The 19,580-nt window shown below is 40.3% G+C and overlaps 1 protein-coding gene across 5 annotated transcripts in view; it reads left to right on the top strand.

The window, feature by feature from the left end:
* The window catches only part of DPYD (dihydropyrimidine dehydrogenase), a 377,405-nt gene that overhangs the window by 37,340 nt on the left and 320,485 nt on the right, over positions 1–19,580 (top strand). For all 5 annotated transcript variants that reach the window (XM_076337802.1, XM_076337800.1, XM_076337801.1 and 2 more), the window contains exon 3: positions 11,344–11,426. In XM_076337802.1, the coding sequence (XP_076193917.1) occupies positions 11,344–11,426 (83 nt within the window). The remainder of the gene's footprint in view (positions 1–11,343; positions 11,427–19,580) is intronic.

Below are 19,580 nucleotides of genomic sequence, written 5' to 3'. Positions count from 1 at the left end.
GTATAGGAAAGTTCTCGTTCATGTCATTTCTTACAGAAAAGAAACCAATACCGTTTATTCCCTTAAATTTGTATTGGGAGATTCTCAAGCTTATTAAACATGCATGGTATCTTATTCAAAGAAAATTACACTTATTTGAGCAGTTTTTCCTCAGTTTTGATTATGTCTGTGTGTCTGTAAATAGATGACACAACAGATGGTGATAACTTCGTAGGATCTGCAACCATTGTAATAGCCCCATACCTCTGATTTTCTGCATAGTTTTTGAGAGGGAAAAAATATTTTGCAGCAACAGTGTTTGCACTGGCCTACTTTGTTGTTCCCCCCCCGCCCGAGACTTGACTTTCCACCTCCTTAGCAATGAGTGTAAGCTTTCATTTTGACTAACCTGGCTTGATACATGATATTTAAAGATATGTAATTGTGTTGACTGTTAAGCAGTTTTGGCTCCCAGTGAACCGATTTGGTTGTTCTTTGTACATTCCTATACATGCTTTCTAGTTTCATGGGTTGTGGGTTTTTTTTGTGCTTCCATTTGTTTCTTCTGACTTTGTATATATTAGAGTCTGAGGTCACTGTCTTACTGTATGTGGACCCTATAGTGTTCCAATAAGGTTTTAGATACCAGTCAGTGATGAGCATAGTAAAGAATGCATATAAATACAGTAGTCTTTTCACTATTTTTTTTCTTCATGGTATTTTGAAAAAAGAAAAAAAAAAGAAAAAGACAGCAAGTTTTCCTCTGATTTAGCTATTTTAGATGGCAATTAATATAAAATGTATTTAAATACTTGGCTTTCCTGAACATCTCAGTACAAGGACATTTCTTTTGAATCTCAAAGAAAATGGAAATAGAGGAGAAATTGCAGCCTAGTTTTTTTTTTCCAGAGATATGTGAATTGTCAGCTCACTTATATGTCTTCTCATGACATGTCCTGCTATCATCTACAGTTACTTCAGAGTCAACATGTAGTTTAAAACGTAAGAGCTGAGGGAACATTTTGTTGGTGTTTGCATATGGCTCTCATAGTCTATGAATGAGCTTCAGATTATTTTAAGTCAAATCATTCTTCAATTTTTCGTGGGGAATGATAGTGATGGAAAATCTGATACAAAATGCCAGCATGTAACAGAACCGCACCAGGGTCTTGACACAAGGGTTGTGTTCTACTGGCTGCAGCCTTTTTCCTAATTCTTATTCCTTTGACTCGGGTAGGTAGTTCTCAAGCAAACTTAATATTTCCAGTTATTCCTCTGGGGAAATCTAGTCTCAATTTCATATTTGGCTTTGTCTGTGGTAAGTACCTTCAACTGTCACATGAGGAAATTTGTTTCATTGCTATCTAAGTCATCTTTTACGCTGTGATACTGATTTTCAGATAACACGGTAATCCAGAATACAAGCGCATATACTCTTTTCTTGGTAATTCACCAAGTCAGAGGATGGGATCTTAATAGTATTTTTTGTGGAATTGTTTCAGTTTTTTGCAAAGAAAATTTGGAGGAAAGATGCTCCTTTATGAGGACTTGGCCAGTGAGCATAGTGACATAACCACATATGGTTATGGCAAGAAATATCATCAGTCACAGGCTCTGAAGTATTTTTCATGCAGACCTGACACTGTTTGCTTCTACTAAGCTAAGCAGAGGATAGGATTTTTCACCCCCCCCTGCAGGACAGAAACATTGGGTTGCCTGGAGCCTGGAAGTCAGAGATCCTATGGTGTTCTCTGTACATGAGTCTAGTCCCTTGGTACTGTCACCAGTTCCTTGGCTCTTGGCCTTGTATTTAGCATCTTTTCAGGCTCTTTCCAGGGGGCTTAAAGACTATTTTATGGTAAGTCTTTTAGATGTTGGAGAGAATTAGGAGTACACAATTTAGTAAGTAGTACATGGAATATAGTTTAGCTGGTGCATGTGTTTCTATAACTGTCAATAGAAAGACGTGATCTGTAAGATTAGGAGAGAAGGACCTTGGTAGGACCTTGCTATTGTGGTTTAACCCCGGCCAGCAACGAAGCACCACCCAGCTGCTCGCTCATTCCCCCCCGCTGGGATGGGGGGAGAGAATCAGAAGGGTAAAAGTGAGGAAACTTGTGGGTTGGGGTAAAGACAGTTTAATAGGTAAAGCAAAAGCTGTGCATGCAAGCAAAGCAAAACAAGGAATTCTTCCACTCCTTCCCATGGGCAGGCAGGTGTTCAGCCATCTCCAGGAAAGCAGGGCTCCATCACATGTAATGGTGACTTGGGAAGGCAAACGCCATCACTCTGAACATCCCCCCCTTCCTTCTTCTTCCCCAGCTTTATATGCTGAGCATGATGTCATATGGTGTGGGACATCCCTTGGGTCAGTTGGGGTCAGCTGTCCCGGCTGTGTCCCCTCCCAATTCCTTGTGCCCCCCCAGCCTGCTCGCTGGTGGGGTGGGGTGAGAGGCAGAAGAGGCCTTGACTCTGTGTCAGCACTGCTCAGCAGGAACGAAAACATCCCTGTGCTACCAACACTGTTTCCAGCACAAATCCAAACCACAGCCCCATAGCAGCTGCTGTGAAGAAAATTAACTCTATCCCAGCCAAAACCAGCACACTTGCCTAGTCAGTTCTCATAGTTATTTGGGAAAGAAGCTTATGCAAGATCATGCAAAATAGCTTAGGCAGATTAGCTTCTGCAGAATTGGTTGGGAAAATTGTGTCCTGTTGTGTTATTTTTTTTTAATACTGAGGCAACTACAGGGAGCTATAGTGCATGGTGAACACAGAACCATGAAAGAAAATGTTTTGTTGTGGCACTTCTGAAAAATACTGTTGGAGAATAAAATGTGCCTTGTAGGAGATGAGAGGTGGCATCTTGGGCTGAGGAAGCAAGCCTGCTACATGTAATTTGCTTTTATTCCTCTACATAGGGCTGGACTGTTTCAGGATGTTTAAGCATTTTATTGTAACTTTAATTTTTGAAAAGCTCTTATATTTAATAATTCTTTAGCTATGCAGGAAAAATAAGAGGGATCCTGTAAGTTGGTACTCTCAAATATGTGGCGTTAATTCCTTATATTCTTGGTCATTCGGCTTCCAAAAAAGCAGGGGCTTTTGGGTATGTCTTTTTTCTTATGCTCTTTGTTGAAGGTCAAGAACATAATCTTTTCCTTAAGAGTACAGTTCTACCTGCATTTTAAAGATTCTTCCTTTTTTCCAGGTTATGAGCTCTGTAAATGTTAATTCTCAATGTGAGTCTTGTCTTTACCTACATACTCTCATTTTATTTAATCTCGATGAGTCAGGGGAATATTTGCCTAAGCAGAGTAAAGAATCCCAAGGGACAAGCAAGCTAGGTTGAGGTATGGGAAAGTACTGGGAGGGGAGGGAGTACAGCATTTGGGCTATTTTTTTTTTCTTACTAATCTTTACTTAGTTATATTTTCACTGTCAAGTGAAAATAGTATATTTAGAAATTCTGCGTAGAGCCTGTGCCTCTTTACTTAGACTTCATGCCCTTAAAGAATTAAATTGTAAATTTATGCTATGAGTACTGGAGAATCGGAGGATTCAACCGTCAAGAATGGGTTCCAGACAGGATCTTAAACTTCTGTGAAGGCTCTCATGTAGTGCTCAGGCTCTCCAATAGGAAAAAGGCAGGACTACAGCCACATTACAAAAGAAATAGTATCTAGACAAAGCTTGTCATATTCTAAGAGATGATGTGTATTGTTCCCTGCTACAGAGCCCTATCCCATACAGGGAAGCAGTCTTAAAAATGTCCCTTCAGATGCAGAGACCGGTAGCTTGTTGCAAAGTCCTCCCATTCATCTACTGATCAAGTTTAACATTTGTTCTAGGAAGAGGGGAAAAAAGTGAGAGAGGCAAAGGTTTTCCTTCCTTTTTGTTCTCAAAGTTTTCTCTGTTTTTTAAAGCTGAGTCACAAGGGGAGGAGCATTATAAAATGTCCTGTCTAATGGCATCACCTGCATTCTCTGCTCCTTTATCATTTCCAGCTGTGCCTCTGCTGTCTTGCATATCTTTTGTAGCTTTTTATTATTTTCTTTCGAGTTCTTTGGTGTACTATTCTTTGTGTTGCATGCTTGGTCCTTTCAGAATGTCTTTTCTCATCTTCCCTGTATCACTACTATCTGATGTGTTATCCATTGCCAAAACACGTGGTGTCTGCATCTGCTCTGACAACAGCAGGTTGAATGCAAGCAAGATATCATACCCTTATTTGAACATGAAGGCTGTTATAAATTTGCCACTTGAAATTTGTGCGTGAAACAGCATGAAAAGGAAGTTAGCAGAATGCCATCTCAGATTGGAAGATCTTTCACAGTCCCGGTAAAATTGCAAACTAAAGTGTTATGTATGTTTAACAAGTAATTAACTTTTATATAATTACCTGTCTTCAAGGATTAAGTGCACCATATTTTAAACTGGGAAAACTTTAAAAAAATCCAAAATTGCCTGCTTCCACTTCAGAATTCCCAATTACATTGACAGTATTTCTGGTAGTTAATAACAAAAAACCACACTTGCAGTTTCAGAAAATCTCTCATGCATTGGAGTTTCCTGGTATCTGTATTGTTTTAGCAATATATTCCTGTTTGTGGAGAAAATGTGATACTTGTGTTTGAGTTTGCATGTGCACTCTTTTTACTGCCTTAAAAATAATATTCCTCTAAAAACACCTGAGAAAGATTAACATGGTTATGCTAATTAGGCATTGATTACAGCCACCCACAATTCTGTTTAATTTTTTTTCTATTGATTTTTACTTGATTACTAACACTTAGAGCTGGTTTTCTGTTGGAAGTCTGCTATTTTTGACGTATTAATATCTATATTTTTCAAAGAGCCTGTCTGGCCAATGTGGCTGTATCACATAATGAAAAAATTGTTATAACAAATGTTCATGTATTATGAATGACATGCTGTCAAACGTTATGTAAATACTTGAGGGCTCAATATACTTTCTGCAGATATTAGGAATATGTACATATTAAAAAAATACCTGTTTTTCCTTTGTGAACAGCTGGTCAGGTATCAGTTTTAAGCTGCTTTTCCCCCTGTTTGGAATAAGAACCCCTTGATAATGAGTCACAGCAAATAGGAAGGAGGAATGTGGTAGGTAGATATTGCGTAGGTCGTAATATCTTACAGTTAGGATCAAACAATCCTTTTACTTGTTTAGTTTTTAAGAATGCTCTTGGATAAAACCCTTTGGCAAATGACATCGGTTTTGTTTCGTTGCTCAATATGAAGATAGTTTAAGGGGGCTTCCTGTATGGAATACAGCTATCGGCTACTGAATAACTTTAATGAATTGTAGCACCAACATTAGAATAAATGCAATATATGTAAGTCATTTTACCCAATAACAGCTGGGTGCTTAAGTCTGTGAGAGAAGATCAATGGAACCATTTAGCTTTTTGTGTTGTTTCGGTGTAGAAAGACAGTCTGTTCCAAATCGAGAGAGAAGTCTGCTAAGAATATTTAGCTTTCATTGGAATAAAGCACACTTATGTAAGTTCGCATCAAAAGAAGTAGATGTGCTGTTGCAAATTCATAAAAATTGTCTATTAGTCTGTTTTTAATAATTTTTCTTTGGCATGTAACCCTGTTTAATTAGATTCTACTCTTTCTGTTGTTTCAAGATTCCATAAACTGGAGTCTTACATACCAGCTGCTAAAGCAGGAGTTACTGTCTAAATGATATTCACAATGAGTATTTGGAAGGTTTACAATTATACCCTTGCTAATAAATTGTGCTATTTTCCCCAACAGTTTTAAGTGCTAATCTTCAGAAAGCATTTTAAAATTAGCTAAAATTCTGTCAAGAGATTTACAAAAATTGTTAGCATGAAGATAATTATGTCACAGTCCTTGGACTCCATCTCTGATTGTGTGCATAAATCAGAAAATGTCAGCTGTGTTTTCCCTTAATAATTATCCTTGCAGCAATATATTACAGTTTAGATTGCTATTACAATGTTGCTTTAGGTTTATAAAACAGAAGTTAGTTATTTCTAAAGTTTTCTGCTGATGAAATATTTCTCATTTCCAGAATAACAAGTGATTATCGGTGTTAACATTTTACATATCAATAAGATCAGTATGGAAATAAGCATTCCACACTTTTTATACAGTCCCCCAAAGAAGTCAGCGTTTTTATTACAACTTTGTTAAAGGAGATCACTTCTACACTATGGCCAACTTTTTCAAAAGAGCTAGCTAATGTGGTCAGCCTTGTGGCAAGTGTGGGACTTGACTTTTTAAGGAATTTTTGGAGCAAAATTTGAGACTTTTCTTGCTGAATCTGTACAGGACGTAGGTACTTAGAGTAGATGCTATAGGTCCCCAACAGTTTGGGCAATCTGTCGTTGGAACCTACCTCCCTTAAAGGTAACTAATTGAAATATCAGAGGGAGCTACTACATCCTTCAGAATTTGCACCAGGTTGTCTCATTTTAAGCACTCAGAAATCTAGGTACAAATACATTTAATATGCACATTTTAAAATTTGGCTGCATGAACAATAGAAAATTAAGACACAACATACTCTGTAGGAACCTTTTTCATGGATTATAAAGGAGAAAACAGGAGAAAAATGGATTTGTTTTAGCATTAGCAGCAATAGTAAATACAAACCGAACAGGTGAGAGCTGTTCCATCTTTCAACTGCTGTATGTTCCTTATGTTTAATACACAGAGAACATTTGACAGTAAAAATGTGAGATTTACTTTCACAAATGTTTGGAAAAAACCTCAAGCTTTCTAAGAAAATTTCCTAAAACCATGTGGAAGCAATGAATTCCAAGAATTCGGCAATGCTACTTACCTAAAAACTTCTTTCACAGAAGAGGGATGGTATTTTAAGTAATGCTTTTGGTTTGGCAGTGTATCAACTAGGATAAGAGATCTACTCAACTTCAGTGATGCAGGCTGCCTTAGAATAGGTCTTACACTGTTGTCAGATGAAAAGATTTTATTTCTCAACTATCTCAAAATGTGTGTAAGACATTATCTGTAATGCTAACACTTTTGAAAGTCTTATGCGAAGTATTTCAGGATAAAGTAGCAGGATATGGCTCAGTGTGATCCCACTCTCGTTTGACTGGATGGAAGATTCAAGGTTGAGTTCAATGGAAGTGGGGTCACTTCTTTTATCAGTACTGTATCGCAGAATGGGCGAGTTTGAGTTATGGTCTTCTCAAAACTCTTGACTCTTAGGCCTGCCATGGCAGAGCAGAGGCAGCAAAGCTTTTGTGATATAGGAGGATCCTCAGTGATGACACCAGGCGATAGACTGCTTTTGGTTTCTGAGCTACTCCTGCAAAGTTTTTCATTTGACCCAAGAGGCCAAATCAAGAATTGCTTTTCAAATGACTAAGTCAAGCAAAGAGGGCTTTTCCATCCAAGACAAAAACATATACAAGAAAGCTAAGCTGATGATTGTTTAGAGATGTGTTTTAAAAAGTACAACTTCACTTTTGCCAGAATCCTAGGTTTTTATTTAAAACTAGAGTGATTCTTTATTTATATTTTCCAGTTATGTGAGCTAGCTTGTTACTTCAACCAGCGTCAAAGAGTAAGAGTACTTTGGACTTGGTAGTTGCTGACTTTCCTCAGACTGTTAGAATATTTTTATAAAGTTTATGTCATGATATTATTATAAAGTTTATGTCATGATATTATTAATATTATCACTCACCATAACTGAAAATACAGAATTACGAGCACATAGTCCTTGCTCCTAAAGCTTGCAGTTTATTTTATTAACAAGAATAGATTGCAGTTAGGAAAAAAGTCATATTTTTGTGGTTATGGGAGGAAAAGCTTTTCAATTTGTTCATTAATCTTCCTTCTTCCTCATCTTCATACATTCATCATTCATCTTTCTCATTTCTGATTAGATGTTCCACGAGTATGCTGAGTGTGATGCCACAGGTATTTGTGGATATCCAGTCTATGTCTCCCTTTTTAACTAGTTGTCATGTAGTTTTAGTTAAGATCTCATATGATAAATAAACCATTCATTTATATATAAAATCTCTTCCCCACTCTCTTGCTTTTTGGTTCATTTAAAAACCTATTATTTATGCTAGAATCCTTTAAGAAACAGTATTTAGACTTTTGTGGCTTTTTGACATGCAATGGTAGTTGGACTTACGATGGCCATGTCCCTAATCGCATCTCTGCACTTATTTTTCCTCCTGAACTTCTCAAAGGTGATACTTAGTTTAGTATCAAACAGCACTATAGATTTGCCAACAGCGATAACATATAAAATACTATAAAATTATTGAATCATAGAGTTAAAACTTCTAGATTTTATCTATACCCACAGAAAATCACTTGGCAGTAAGCCACCAAAACCAATTTTTTTCATTGCTTGTGTTTTGATTTTTTTACTTTAGCTGCTGCTCAAAATGAAACACCTGGGAGTTTAATTGCTCATTATACTTAAATCTGTGAAGTATTATGGGCCAAAACATACTGCCCTGTGCGAGATCTTTATAGATATTAATCTACTTGGTAGCACGGATAATAGAATGAGCTCAATTTTTGCTACTGTTTTAATACTTAAGAATGTAAAGCTCACCCTGGTCATGGTCTACCGAAGTTTCATCATTTCCCAGACACATTCTTCAGAGTATTCTCACGCTCACAATTTCATTCATTTTGGTAGCCTTTCTTATAAACTGATATCCTTTCGGATGACCTATAAATGTAGTGCGCGAGCTGATACTCAGACCCATGAAGAAGTGGTGCCTATACACTTGTAGCTATGCTTATATTTGGTATTTCAGATACCCTGTTCTCCTTTCTCTGACAGAATCCAACATACTGTCTTGGATGATTGCAGCTCTAACTGGAAAGCTGTGGGTATGATCAATATTTGCTCACTCTCCTGTTTAGTATGTATGCAGTAACTGGTGACGTAGTACTATGAGGTCATCTTCCTTCAGGAGTTTGCATCTGGCTCAGTTTTTAGTTCATTTTTTCCTAATGGTGAAGTTATTTGCTCTCCAACTGCTGTACCTTGGATGAGAGCTATTTGGCTGAAAGTAGCTGAGAAAGATATTGTCCAGAAACAATTCTCAGAAATGGTTAGAAGTAAGTTCATCTTGCCAAATGAATTGGTACAATATCTATTGTTTGAATCTATAAAATTTGTTCCATTTTTTGTTCTGGGTTATCTATTCATTTTCGCATTGGGTTTCTAGTCGAGAGGGAATATTTGTGTGTGTCAGGCTACATGATTACAGCATTTTCTTTAGATATGGGCCGCCTTGTTGCCCTTCAGCTGATTAACACAGTATGGGCTATATAGACAAAGAAGAAATACCAGCTGAACTTACTCTTTTCAGCATTTTCCACATGGAGAGCATCAATTATTTTAGCTTGTATGATATAGAGAAGATTTAGTTGTGTTTGATAAAAATCTTGTGTGCTTTGGATCCTCCGTCGTTTCTCCATGCTTTATACCACAAGGTCAAGAGAAATGAACTGTGTGATGCTCAGATTTTCTGAACCCGTCCTGAGATGCTGGTGGCACAGGATTGTTAAAACACGGGCTTTCCTCTTTCAGTGCTTGGAGCAACATTCCAAACGGTGTTTCTTTTGGTCTGTTTTCCTGGAGGATGGGAGGGTTAATTTTTGCTTGCACAGATACTTTCAGTTTAGTACTGATGAATCAGGAATTCTTTATTAATTAGTATTGTCGATTTGGATTTCTTTTGTGTATTTTAAATGACTGACCTGCCTGTATGTGCTCAGAGCTGAAGGTCAATGTATGCTGATCTAAATAATGGAACACTTCATTGTAGAGCCTCCCTGTCTTTCTCGCGTAATCCCTTCGAGTTTTTGGGTAGGATTTTGCCATACAAAGTACAGCTGATTATAATATAAACAAAGAAAAAATATCAGATTAGCCATGGGATAAGATATACTACGCATAATTAAGACATGCATCATTTTTTATAAGGGAGAGAAAAGATTGCAAAAGTCCCTAATGTAGCTTTGTTTGTTTATCCTGCTCAGAAATGTATTGTTAAAGCATTAAAACTTTGTATTAAAAAGTCTATAATCTTATTTAAAAATAATGATAGTTTAAATGTTAATTGGACAAGCTAAAATATCTTGTTAGGTCATTTACAAATATCTAATTATTTCCTTTCCAGTAATGGTTTTGTAGCCTCAAATTGAATGTAATTATGAAAATAAAGAATCAATGCACAAAAGAAATAATAGGTAACTTTTATTGTATTTATTATAACTACCTTTAAAATGTGGACTTGAAAATTAATTCGGATATTAAAAACTGTGACAGCAATGTGACCAAATAATAGTGCACATATTTTCTTTAAAGCTACTGCATAAAGAGCCTGACAATCCTGCCGTCAAGGTTGTTAGCAATAGTAACTGTTACGCTTGCAACTTGTGTTTCTTTTACACCCATATGGCAAAATTATGCCTCCCAGAGGTAAGTTTTGGTATTGGAGAAAGGCGCTGCAGAGAACAGGGGTAACCTAAAAGCCTCCTGTATTGACGAAGCCTCAAGAGAATATAAAAATCCTACGGATAATGCAGATGATCAGAGAATTCTTGTTTGCTGGTATTTCACACTCACTTTGCACATATACAAATTTCTGTACTCCCCAGTATCTTCTGAATCAATTGTACTGCCTTTATGGGAGCAGGAGAAAAGGATCAGCACTCTGGAGTAATGGAACCAGTCACACATTTAATAATAATTAACAGAATATAGCGAAGTTTTGTTTCATTTATTGTCACAAAATTGCTGGCTTCATATTACTTTTAGAAATACTGGTGAGCTCTAATCTGGAAAAACATTAAGTGGTTGAGGTGTCTGTAAACAATTAATCTTTTCAGTTTCTGTTATGTTTTAAAAATTAAATGAAATATGAATTAAATATGATTGGTTTGTTCCAACAACACTGGCTGTTTCATTGGGACAGAATTTATAACTTTTATTATAATTCTAAAATGCACGTTTAGGTTTCTGTTCTCGCCTGTGTGTGTATAGTAGCTTTGTAGCCTCACATACTGATAAAGGAAAAATTAATTTTTCTTTCAAAGAAGAAAAAAGTAAAAATTCTATACATTTCATTATGGGACATTCATAAGATGATTTCCATGACAACCATATAATAAGATTCATGTTTACTTTGTTTCTGAGTTCTCAATGTCTTTTTAATGACTCCTATGTAATTAAAACAGAATGCATAATTTGAGGTTACATAATATAAATGTTTTGTTTGCATGATGTTGAATAATGTTAATACATATACAATATACTGTTTAAGAGTCTTACATGGATTTGTCCGTTTGTTGCAGAGCTGTGAGAAACTAGAAAATAATTTTGATGACATCAAGCACACGACTCTTAGTGAGCGAGGAGCACTTCGAGAAGCAATGAGGTAAGTCTGGGTCACCATAGCAACAGTCACAGATGTGGTAAAGAAAGAGTCATTCTTCATTATTGGGGGAACAAATGAGTTCATTGCCACCATTCAGCTCTATTCTCTAAGGTATTAATTTGTCAGTGGAGAGGCTTCCCTTGAGGCTGTACTTTGGTTTTGAAGCTGCATAAATGTTAAGCCTGACTGCACAGTAAAAAACGTAAATGTTTAATTTGTTATTTAAAATGCTTAAGGGGTGCCTTGCTTTATATTTATACTAAACTGTGAGTGAATGAAAATATTGTTCATCTAAATTCTGTAAGTGTTAAAGCAATTGTACAATGCTGTTTGAACAAACCTGTGTTTACTTTTAAATTGGATTTGATTTTTATGTATGTAGTTCCTGTGTACTCTGATTTTATCACCAGATTTACATGATTTTGGTTTTGCTAATGGAACGTTAAAATCTATCTGGTCCTTCATAGATTGTAGAGATGTGTATTTTGCTTAATATTCTCATATCATTGCACTTAATGCTTATTAGGGGAGGTTAAAATTAGTCAGTGCATGAATCTTCTGTCACCCTTACTTGCACTGTAGAGTATCTGGGTACAGGACTCCAAAGAAACTTGCCAGCTATAGTACCTGGAAAAGGGAATGAAAGGTGAAAGGTGGTGGAATCAAAGACAGATTGATGAACTCACTGAAACTCACCGAATAATCAGAAAGATGTTAATTATAGTATTATCTGTGGATCAGAAAATTATAGTAACCTGTACTTTCAAAGGTTTTGAAAGTTGGATAGTAAAATGTAATGATTCAAACGTAGTGCTTCATTTTACTTGCCTGATATCGGAGTAACTTCTTAGACTTGCACTAGCGCAGTAAAAAGTAAAAACAACAAAAAATATTGAGAATCTTCTTGAAAAACTAATTACACCCATTTGCTTTGATTGCATTCACAATCCCTTTAAATTTATGGATGTGTGTCATGGTTTAACCCCAGCCGGCAACTAAGCACCACACAGCCGCTCGCTCACTACCCTCCCCCACTCAGCAGGATGGGGAAAGAGAATTGGAAGGGTAAAAGTGAGAAAACTCATGGGTTGAGATAAGAACAGTTTAATAATCAAAATAAAATAAAAAAAATTGTAATAATAGTAAGAAATTGTAATGCAAAGGAAAATAACAGAGAGAAATATAAACCCAAGAAAGACAAGTGATGCAAATGAAAACAATTGCTCATGAAAACAATTGCTCACCACCAACTGACCAATGCTCAGCCAGTCCCTGAGCAGCGGCCCCCTGGCCAACCTTCCCCCTAGTTTATTGCTGAGCATGACGTCATATGGTGTGGAATATCCCTTTGGTCAGTTGGGGTCAGGTGTCCCAGCTTTTTGCGCACCCCCAGCCTGCTCGCTGGTGGGGTGGGGTGAGGAGCAGAAAAGGCCTTGACTCTGTGTCAGCACTGCTCAGCAGGAACGAAAACATCCCTGTGTTATCAACACTGTTTCCAGCACAAATCCAAAACACGGCCCCATACCAGCTGCTGTGAAGAAAATTAACTCTACCCCAGGCAAAACCAGCACATTCTCCACCCCTTATTCCATACCATTTATGTCATGCTCAGTCCCACACTATCTAATATATCCTCATTAACCACCCCCCCCCTTCCCATCCTTTGATACAATACACAGATATCATTCCCTTAGTCTCTGAACCAGCCCTGTGAAATGTCTTTAAAATCTCCACAGATGTCCACTGAGTTCATGACTTTGGGCTCCATCTGTTATGGTGGTCACTCAGGCCAGGAGAGGCGGTGTGTTGCGTGGAGTTACTGGGCACCAAAGCCAGCTCAGGTCGGGTCACTGCTGCACTTGCACTGCTTCTTGTAAGGCTTCTCCTCCATTGGTTCAGGTGGTTCCTGCTACAGTAATTCCTATGCATGCAACTCAAATCATGGGTTACAACAGTTTAAAGGTATTTCCATTACAATCTCCACCCCTGGTCCCTTTGAGCCAGGTTATAGGGTTTAACATTGCAATGAACTCCTCCCCTTGCTCCTAGCCTGGCTAGCAGCAAGGGGTTCCTGCTATAGTAATTCCCATAACATGCAACTCAAATCATGGATTATTTTCACCCGGGATTAAATTACCTTGAGGTACACATTGGACTCCCCCATCCTTCTGCATTGCCTACCATGTGCACCCAGGTCCTTGAGCAAAAACAATCCCATGGATAGGTTTACCCTTTCCTGAGGAAGGAATAACCCAGACTGTTTTTCCCAACAAGTTCCTTATATGTACTACAGGGATCTTGTCTCTTTCCACAGTGTGGGGGGGGTTTGACTAGGCAGGGCCAGGTCGACTGGCAGATCCCCTAGTGTTAACTAGCCAAGTGGCTTCTGCTAAATGTGTATCCCAACGTTTGAACGTCCCAGCACCCATTGCTCTCAGCGCAGTCTTTAACAGTCCGTTGTATCGTTCAGTTTTCCTGGAGGCTGGTGCATGACAGGGGATGTGATACACCCACTCAATGCCATGATCCTTGGCCCAGGTGTTTATGAGGTTGTTTCGGAAATGAGTCCTGTTGTGTGACTCAGTTCTTTCAGGGGTGCCATGTCGCCGTAGGACTTGCTTTTCAAGGCCCAAGACAGTATTCCAGGCAGTGGCATGAGTCATAGGGTATGTTTCCAACCATCCAGTAGTCGCTTCCACCATTGTAAGCACATGGTGCTTGCCATGGTGGGGTCATGGTAGTGTGATATAATCAATCTGCCAGGCTTCCCCATATTGATATTTCAGCCATCATCCTCTATACCAAAAAGGCTTTAGCCGCTTAGCTTGTTTGATTATGGTGCACATTTGTCATTCATGGATAACCTGTGCAATGGCATCAATAGCCAAGTCCACAGTCCTGATGTGTCATGGGCCCATCGAGCTATCAATAGCTCACCCTTATGTTCCCAATCCACATCCACCTGAGCCACTTCAATTCTAGCAGCCTGGTCCACCTGCTTATTGTTTCGATGTTCTTCAGTGGCCCGACTCTTGGGTACGTGAGCATCTACGTGACGTACTTTGACAAGCAGGTTCTCTACCGGGGCAGCAATATCTTGCCATGACTTAGCAGCCCAGATGGGTTTGCCTCTGCGCTGCCAATTGCTCTGCTTCCATTGCTGCAACCACCCCCACAGGGCATTTGCCACCATCCATGAGTCAGTATAGAGATAAAGTACTGACCATTTTTCTCGTTCAGCAATATCTAAAGCCAGCTCTATGGCTTTCACCTCTGCAAACTGACTTGATTCACCTTGTCCTTCAGCAGTTTCTGTGACTTGTCATGTAGGACTCCACACAGCCGCTTTCCACCCTCAGTGTTTTCCCACAATATGGCAGGATCCATCAGTGAACAGGGCATGTTGTTTTTCATTTTCTGGTAATTTATTATACAGAGGGACCTCTTCAGCATGAGTCACCTCCTCTGGTGACACTCTGAAGTTTCGTCCCTCTGGCCAGTCCATGATCACTTCCAGGATTCCTGGGCGGCTGGGGTTTTCCTATTCAAGCCTGTTGTGTGATCAGTGTGACCCACTTACTCCATGTAGTATCAGTTGCATGATGCGTAGAGGGGACCCTCCCTTTGAACATCCAGCCGAGCACAGGCACTCGAGGTGCCAGGAGGGGCTGTGCTTCAGTACCAACCACTTCTGAAGCAGCTCGAATCCCTTCATGTGCTGCCAATATGTCTTTCTCAGTTGGAGTATAGCGGGCCTCAGATCCTCTGTACCTCAGGCTCCAAAACCCTAGGGGTCGACCTGGAGTCTCCCCTGGTGTTTTCTGCCAGAGGCTCCAGGTGGGACCATTATCCCTGGCTGAGGTGTAAAGCACGTTTTTCACATCTTGTCCTGCCTAGACTGGCCCAAGGGCTACTGCATGAACTATCTCCCATTTAATTTGTTCAAAGGTTTGTTGCTGCTCGGGGCCCCATTCAATGTCATTCTTCTTCTGGGTCACTTGATAGAGAGGGTTTACGATCAGACTATAACCTGGAATATGCATACTCCAAAAACCCATGACACCTGAGAAAGCTTGTATTTCTTTTTTATTAGTTGGTGGAGACATAACTGTTATTTTATTGATCACATCCATTGGGATATGATGACGCCCATCTTGCCATTTTATTCCTAAAAACTGAATTTCCTGTGCAGGTCCTTTGACCTTACTTTCTTTTATAGCAAAACCAGCTTTCAAAAGAATCTGAATTATTCTTTTGCCTTTCTCAAACACTTCCTCTGCTGTGTTGCCCCGCACAATGATGTCATCAACATACTGCTGGTGTTCTGGAGCTTCACCTTGTTCCAGTGCAGTCTGTATCAGTCCATGGTAAATGGTAGGGCTGTGTTTCCACCCCTGGGGCAGTCGATTCCAGATGTACTGGATACCCCTCCATGTGAAAGCAAACTGTGGCCTGCACTCTGCTGCCAGAGGGATCGAGAAAAACACGTTGGCGATATCAATTGTTGCATACCATTGCAGCCTTTGGCTCCAGTTCATATTGGAGTTCTAGCATGTGTGGTACGGCAGCACTCAGCGGCAGTTTGACTTCATTCAGGCCTCGATAGTCCACTGTTAGCCTCCACTCTCCATTAGATTTTTGCACTGGCCATATGGGACTATTAAAGGGTGAATGTGTCTTACTGATCACTCCTTGACTCTCCAGGTGTCGGGTCAACTTACGCATGGGAACCAGGGAGACTTGGTGCAATATTGTCGCTGGTGCACTGTCACGGTGGCAATTGGCACCTGCTTTCTTTAACCCGCAGCAACCCCACCACAGACGGATCCTCTGAGAGACCAGACAAGGTAGACAGCTGTTTAATCTTCTCTGTACTCAAGGCAGCTATACCAAAACCCCACTGGTACCCTTTTGGGTCTTTGAAGTACTGTCTCCTGAGGTAGTCTATGCCAAGGATACACGGAGCCTCTGGACCAGTCACAATGGGGTGACTCTTGACTTTTGCCACTCATTCCCAGTTAGGCTTACCTCAGCCTCCAACACAGACAGTTCTTGGGATCCTCCCGTTACTCCAGAAATACAGATGGATGCTGCCCCTTTGTAATCTGATGGTATTAGAGTACACAGTGCACCGGTGTCCACTAGAGCTTTATACTCCCATGGGGCTGATGTGCCAGGCCACCGAATCCACACAGTCCAGTAAACCCAGTTGTCCCTTTCCTCCACCTGGCCGAAGGCAGGGCCCCTCTAGTCCTGGTTGGAGTCTTCATTACTTGATTTTTGTAACTGCAAAACAGAAGTCCCTTCATCAGGGTCAAAAGTACAATCAGCCCTTCTACTCTGCCCAGCAGACACCAGAGCAGTAATTTTCCTGGATGGATGCTTTTTGGCGGCTGTTCTTCCTTGCAGTTTCCGTACCCGAGCTTCTAGTCTCCAGGTAGGTTCACCATCCCACTTCCTCATGTCCTCCCCCTGGTCACGCAGGAAGAACCACAGGGTTGCACATGGTGTGTACCACTGGTACCCTTTCCGTTGAACAGAAAAAGGCTGACTCTTAATAGCTGAGGCCTTGGTTGGAGTGCGTGAAGAAGACCTACCCTTCTCGGCTTGCTCAGACATTTTTTGGGTCAGTCTGTCCACAGCCAAGACACAGGCCCACATGGAGGAAGCGAGATTATCTTCATATTCTCGGAGTTGTCTGGCCAGTTCATCTATAGTTGGTGCTTCTGTGTCTGTCCAGCTCATTATCGCCAGGGTGTTGGTGTATGATGTCGGTGCATTTCATACAAACTTTCGCTACATGGACCGTGTGCGCCGGATTCCATCCGGGTCTTTGGATGCCTGGTCGTCACCCAGGTTGTTATACCTCACCTCCAGCACGGCTAATTCCCTCAGATACTGGATACCTCCCTCAGTGTTGGTCCATTTGCTTCAGGAATTTGCAAGTTCTTCCTTGAAGGGATACCTGTCCTTCATACTTGACAGGAGTCACCGCCAAAGACTGAGGACTCCTGCCTTTTTTCCAATCCCTTTGTCAGTGGCCTTATTTTTAGCAAGGGATCCTAGCTGCCGGGCTTCCTTACCCTCTGATTCCTGACTACTGGCCCCAGTATCCCAGCATCGGAGTAACCAGCTGAGAATTAGCTCACCTGGTTGACGGCTAAAATCTTTTTGCATGTCTCAGAGCTCACTTAGGGGTAGGGATGGGGTGGTTTCTGTCTCATTTATGATTTCGGTCTCTTCCTCTTCCTGTTCTTGTGACTGCTCTGCTGCAGAACAGGCTGCCTCTTCTGATTCTTTCTCCTGCTCCCTCTTAGGAGAAGCTTCTTCATCACTTACTAAAAGAGCTGACTTCCACTTCCATTGTTTCTTTTTAGTTATAGGGGCAACTGATATAGTGTCTGCTTTAGCCGTAGTGTCTGTTGGTTTGTTTTCCCTCTCTTCTCCCTGAGGGTGCTGCGTAATATCAAGCAGTGTTTGGTAGATGCTGGCCAGGGCCCAGCACAGTGCGGTAAGTTGTGCCTCTTTGGAATAGCCGCGGAATTTTTTTTTTTTTTTTAAACATTCTATCGCTTCATCAGGATCCTGTAGTTGTTCGGGAGTGAAGTTCCACACCATTGGAGGTGAGAAGTTCTCTAGACACCTGCCCATATTCTCCCACATGCTGTGCCACCCATGATCATACTCTCGCGGAGCCTGGGTCATATTCCTAAATTGCTTGTTAACCTTAGACAAAACCGAAGCAATATTCCTAAGAAATACCAACAGAAGTATCGTAACTACCTAACGATGTTCAAGATACTGAGAAGATACTGTAGCAAGGGAGAAAACATCACAGAAGAAGGTAGCGAAGGTGCCATTCTGTATTTCCTCCACAAAAAACCTCTCAGAGGAAGAAGTATAATTGTTAATTGTCTCCATGAGATGGTACCCGAAGTACAGTAATGGCTTCAGTACAGAGCCCAAATGCCAGATTAAGCTCAAGGTCAGTGTTTTAATAACAAGTCTCCCAGGCAAAACATCGCTAATCACTACAGAGCACTGCAAACTGCAAAAGCCAACACCAATCTTTAACATGTACAGCAAAAAAAAGAGCATGGCGCAGATCAGATAAACTGATATCGAGAACAGATTAATCAATATCGTGACCCGCAACTGTTAACAGATATAAATCCCTTCTAATATGCTCTGGTCAATCTGTTATTATCTCAAACCCTTCGAGCCCCACGTTGGGTGCCAAAAAGGACTCTCGTGGTTTAACCCCAGCCGGCAGCTAAGCACCACGCAGCCACTCGCTCACTCCCCCCGGTGGGATGAGGGGAAGAGAATTGGAAGGGTAAAAGTGAGAAAACTCGTGGGTTGAGATAAGAACAGTTTAAAAATAGAAATAAAATAAAATATATTAATAATAAATTGTAATGCAAAGGAAAACAACAAAGAGAGAGAAATAAAATCCAAGACAGACAAGTGATGCAAATGAAAACAATTGCTCACCACCAACTGACCAATGCTCAGCCAGTCCCTGAGCAGCGGCCCCCCGGCCAACCTTCCCCCTAGTTTATTGCTGAGCATGACGTCATACGGTGTGCTGTCAGCTGTCAGTTGGGGTCAGCTGTCCCGGCCGTGTCCCCTCCCAACTCCTTGTGCCCCCCCAGCCTGCTCGCTGGTGGGGTGGGGTGAGAGGCAGAAAAGGCCTTGACTCTGTGTCAGCACTGCTCAGCAGGAACGAAAACATCCCTGTGCTACCAACACTGTTTCCAGCACAAATCCAAACCACAGCCCCATAGCAGCTGCTGTGAAGAAAATTAACTCTGTCCTAGCCAAAACCAGCACAATGTGTGTGACTGACTTTATTTGCCTGCCTCTGACTTTATGTTCATGATGCTCTTGTCTCACGTACACTGCTATGAATAAGTGTTTGTAAAGGTATTCTGACTTGAAATGCAACCTGCCTCTTTTGAAGCCTTTCTTATTACCTCCAAATTATATTCTTTCCTTTCTAAACATTTCAACTACTAGTGTTGCAAATAACTGTAAAAATAATGGCATTCACCTTTCTAATTGTAATTTCTTGCTTTTTGCTTGTTTTGCTTCATACGTTTAGGGTTTTCTCCCTATGTGGCCAGTCACCTGTGTACATAAATTTTTCATGTA

This window comes from Aptenodytes patagonicus, chromosome 5 (assembly GCF_965638725.1).
Source record: "Aptenodytes patagonicus chromosome 5, bAptPat1.pri.cur, whole genome shotgun sequence".
NCBI lineage: Eukaryota > Metazoa > Chordata > Aves > Sphenisciformes > Spheniscidae > Aptenodytes > Aptenodytes patagonicus.
Note: the sequence above shows the minus strand (reverse complement) of the source record. Positions and strands in the feature narration are given on the sequence as shown.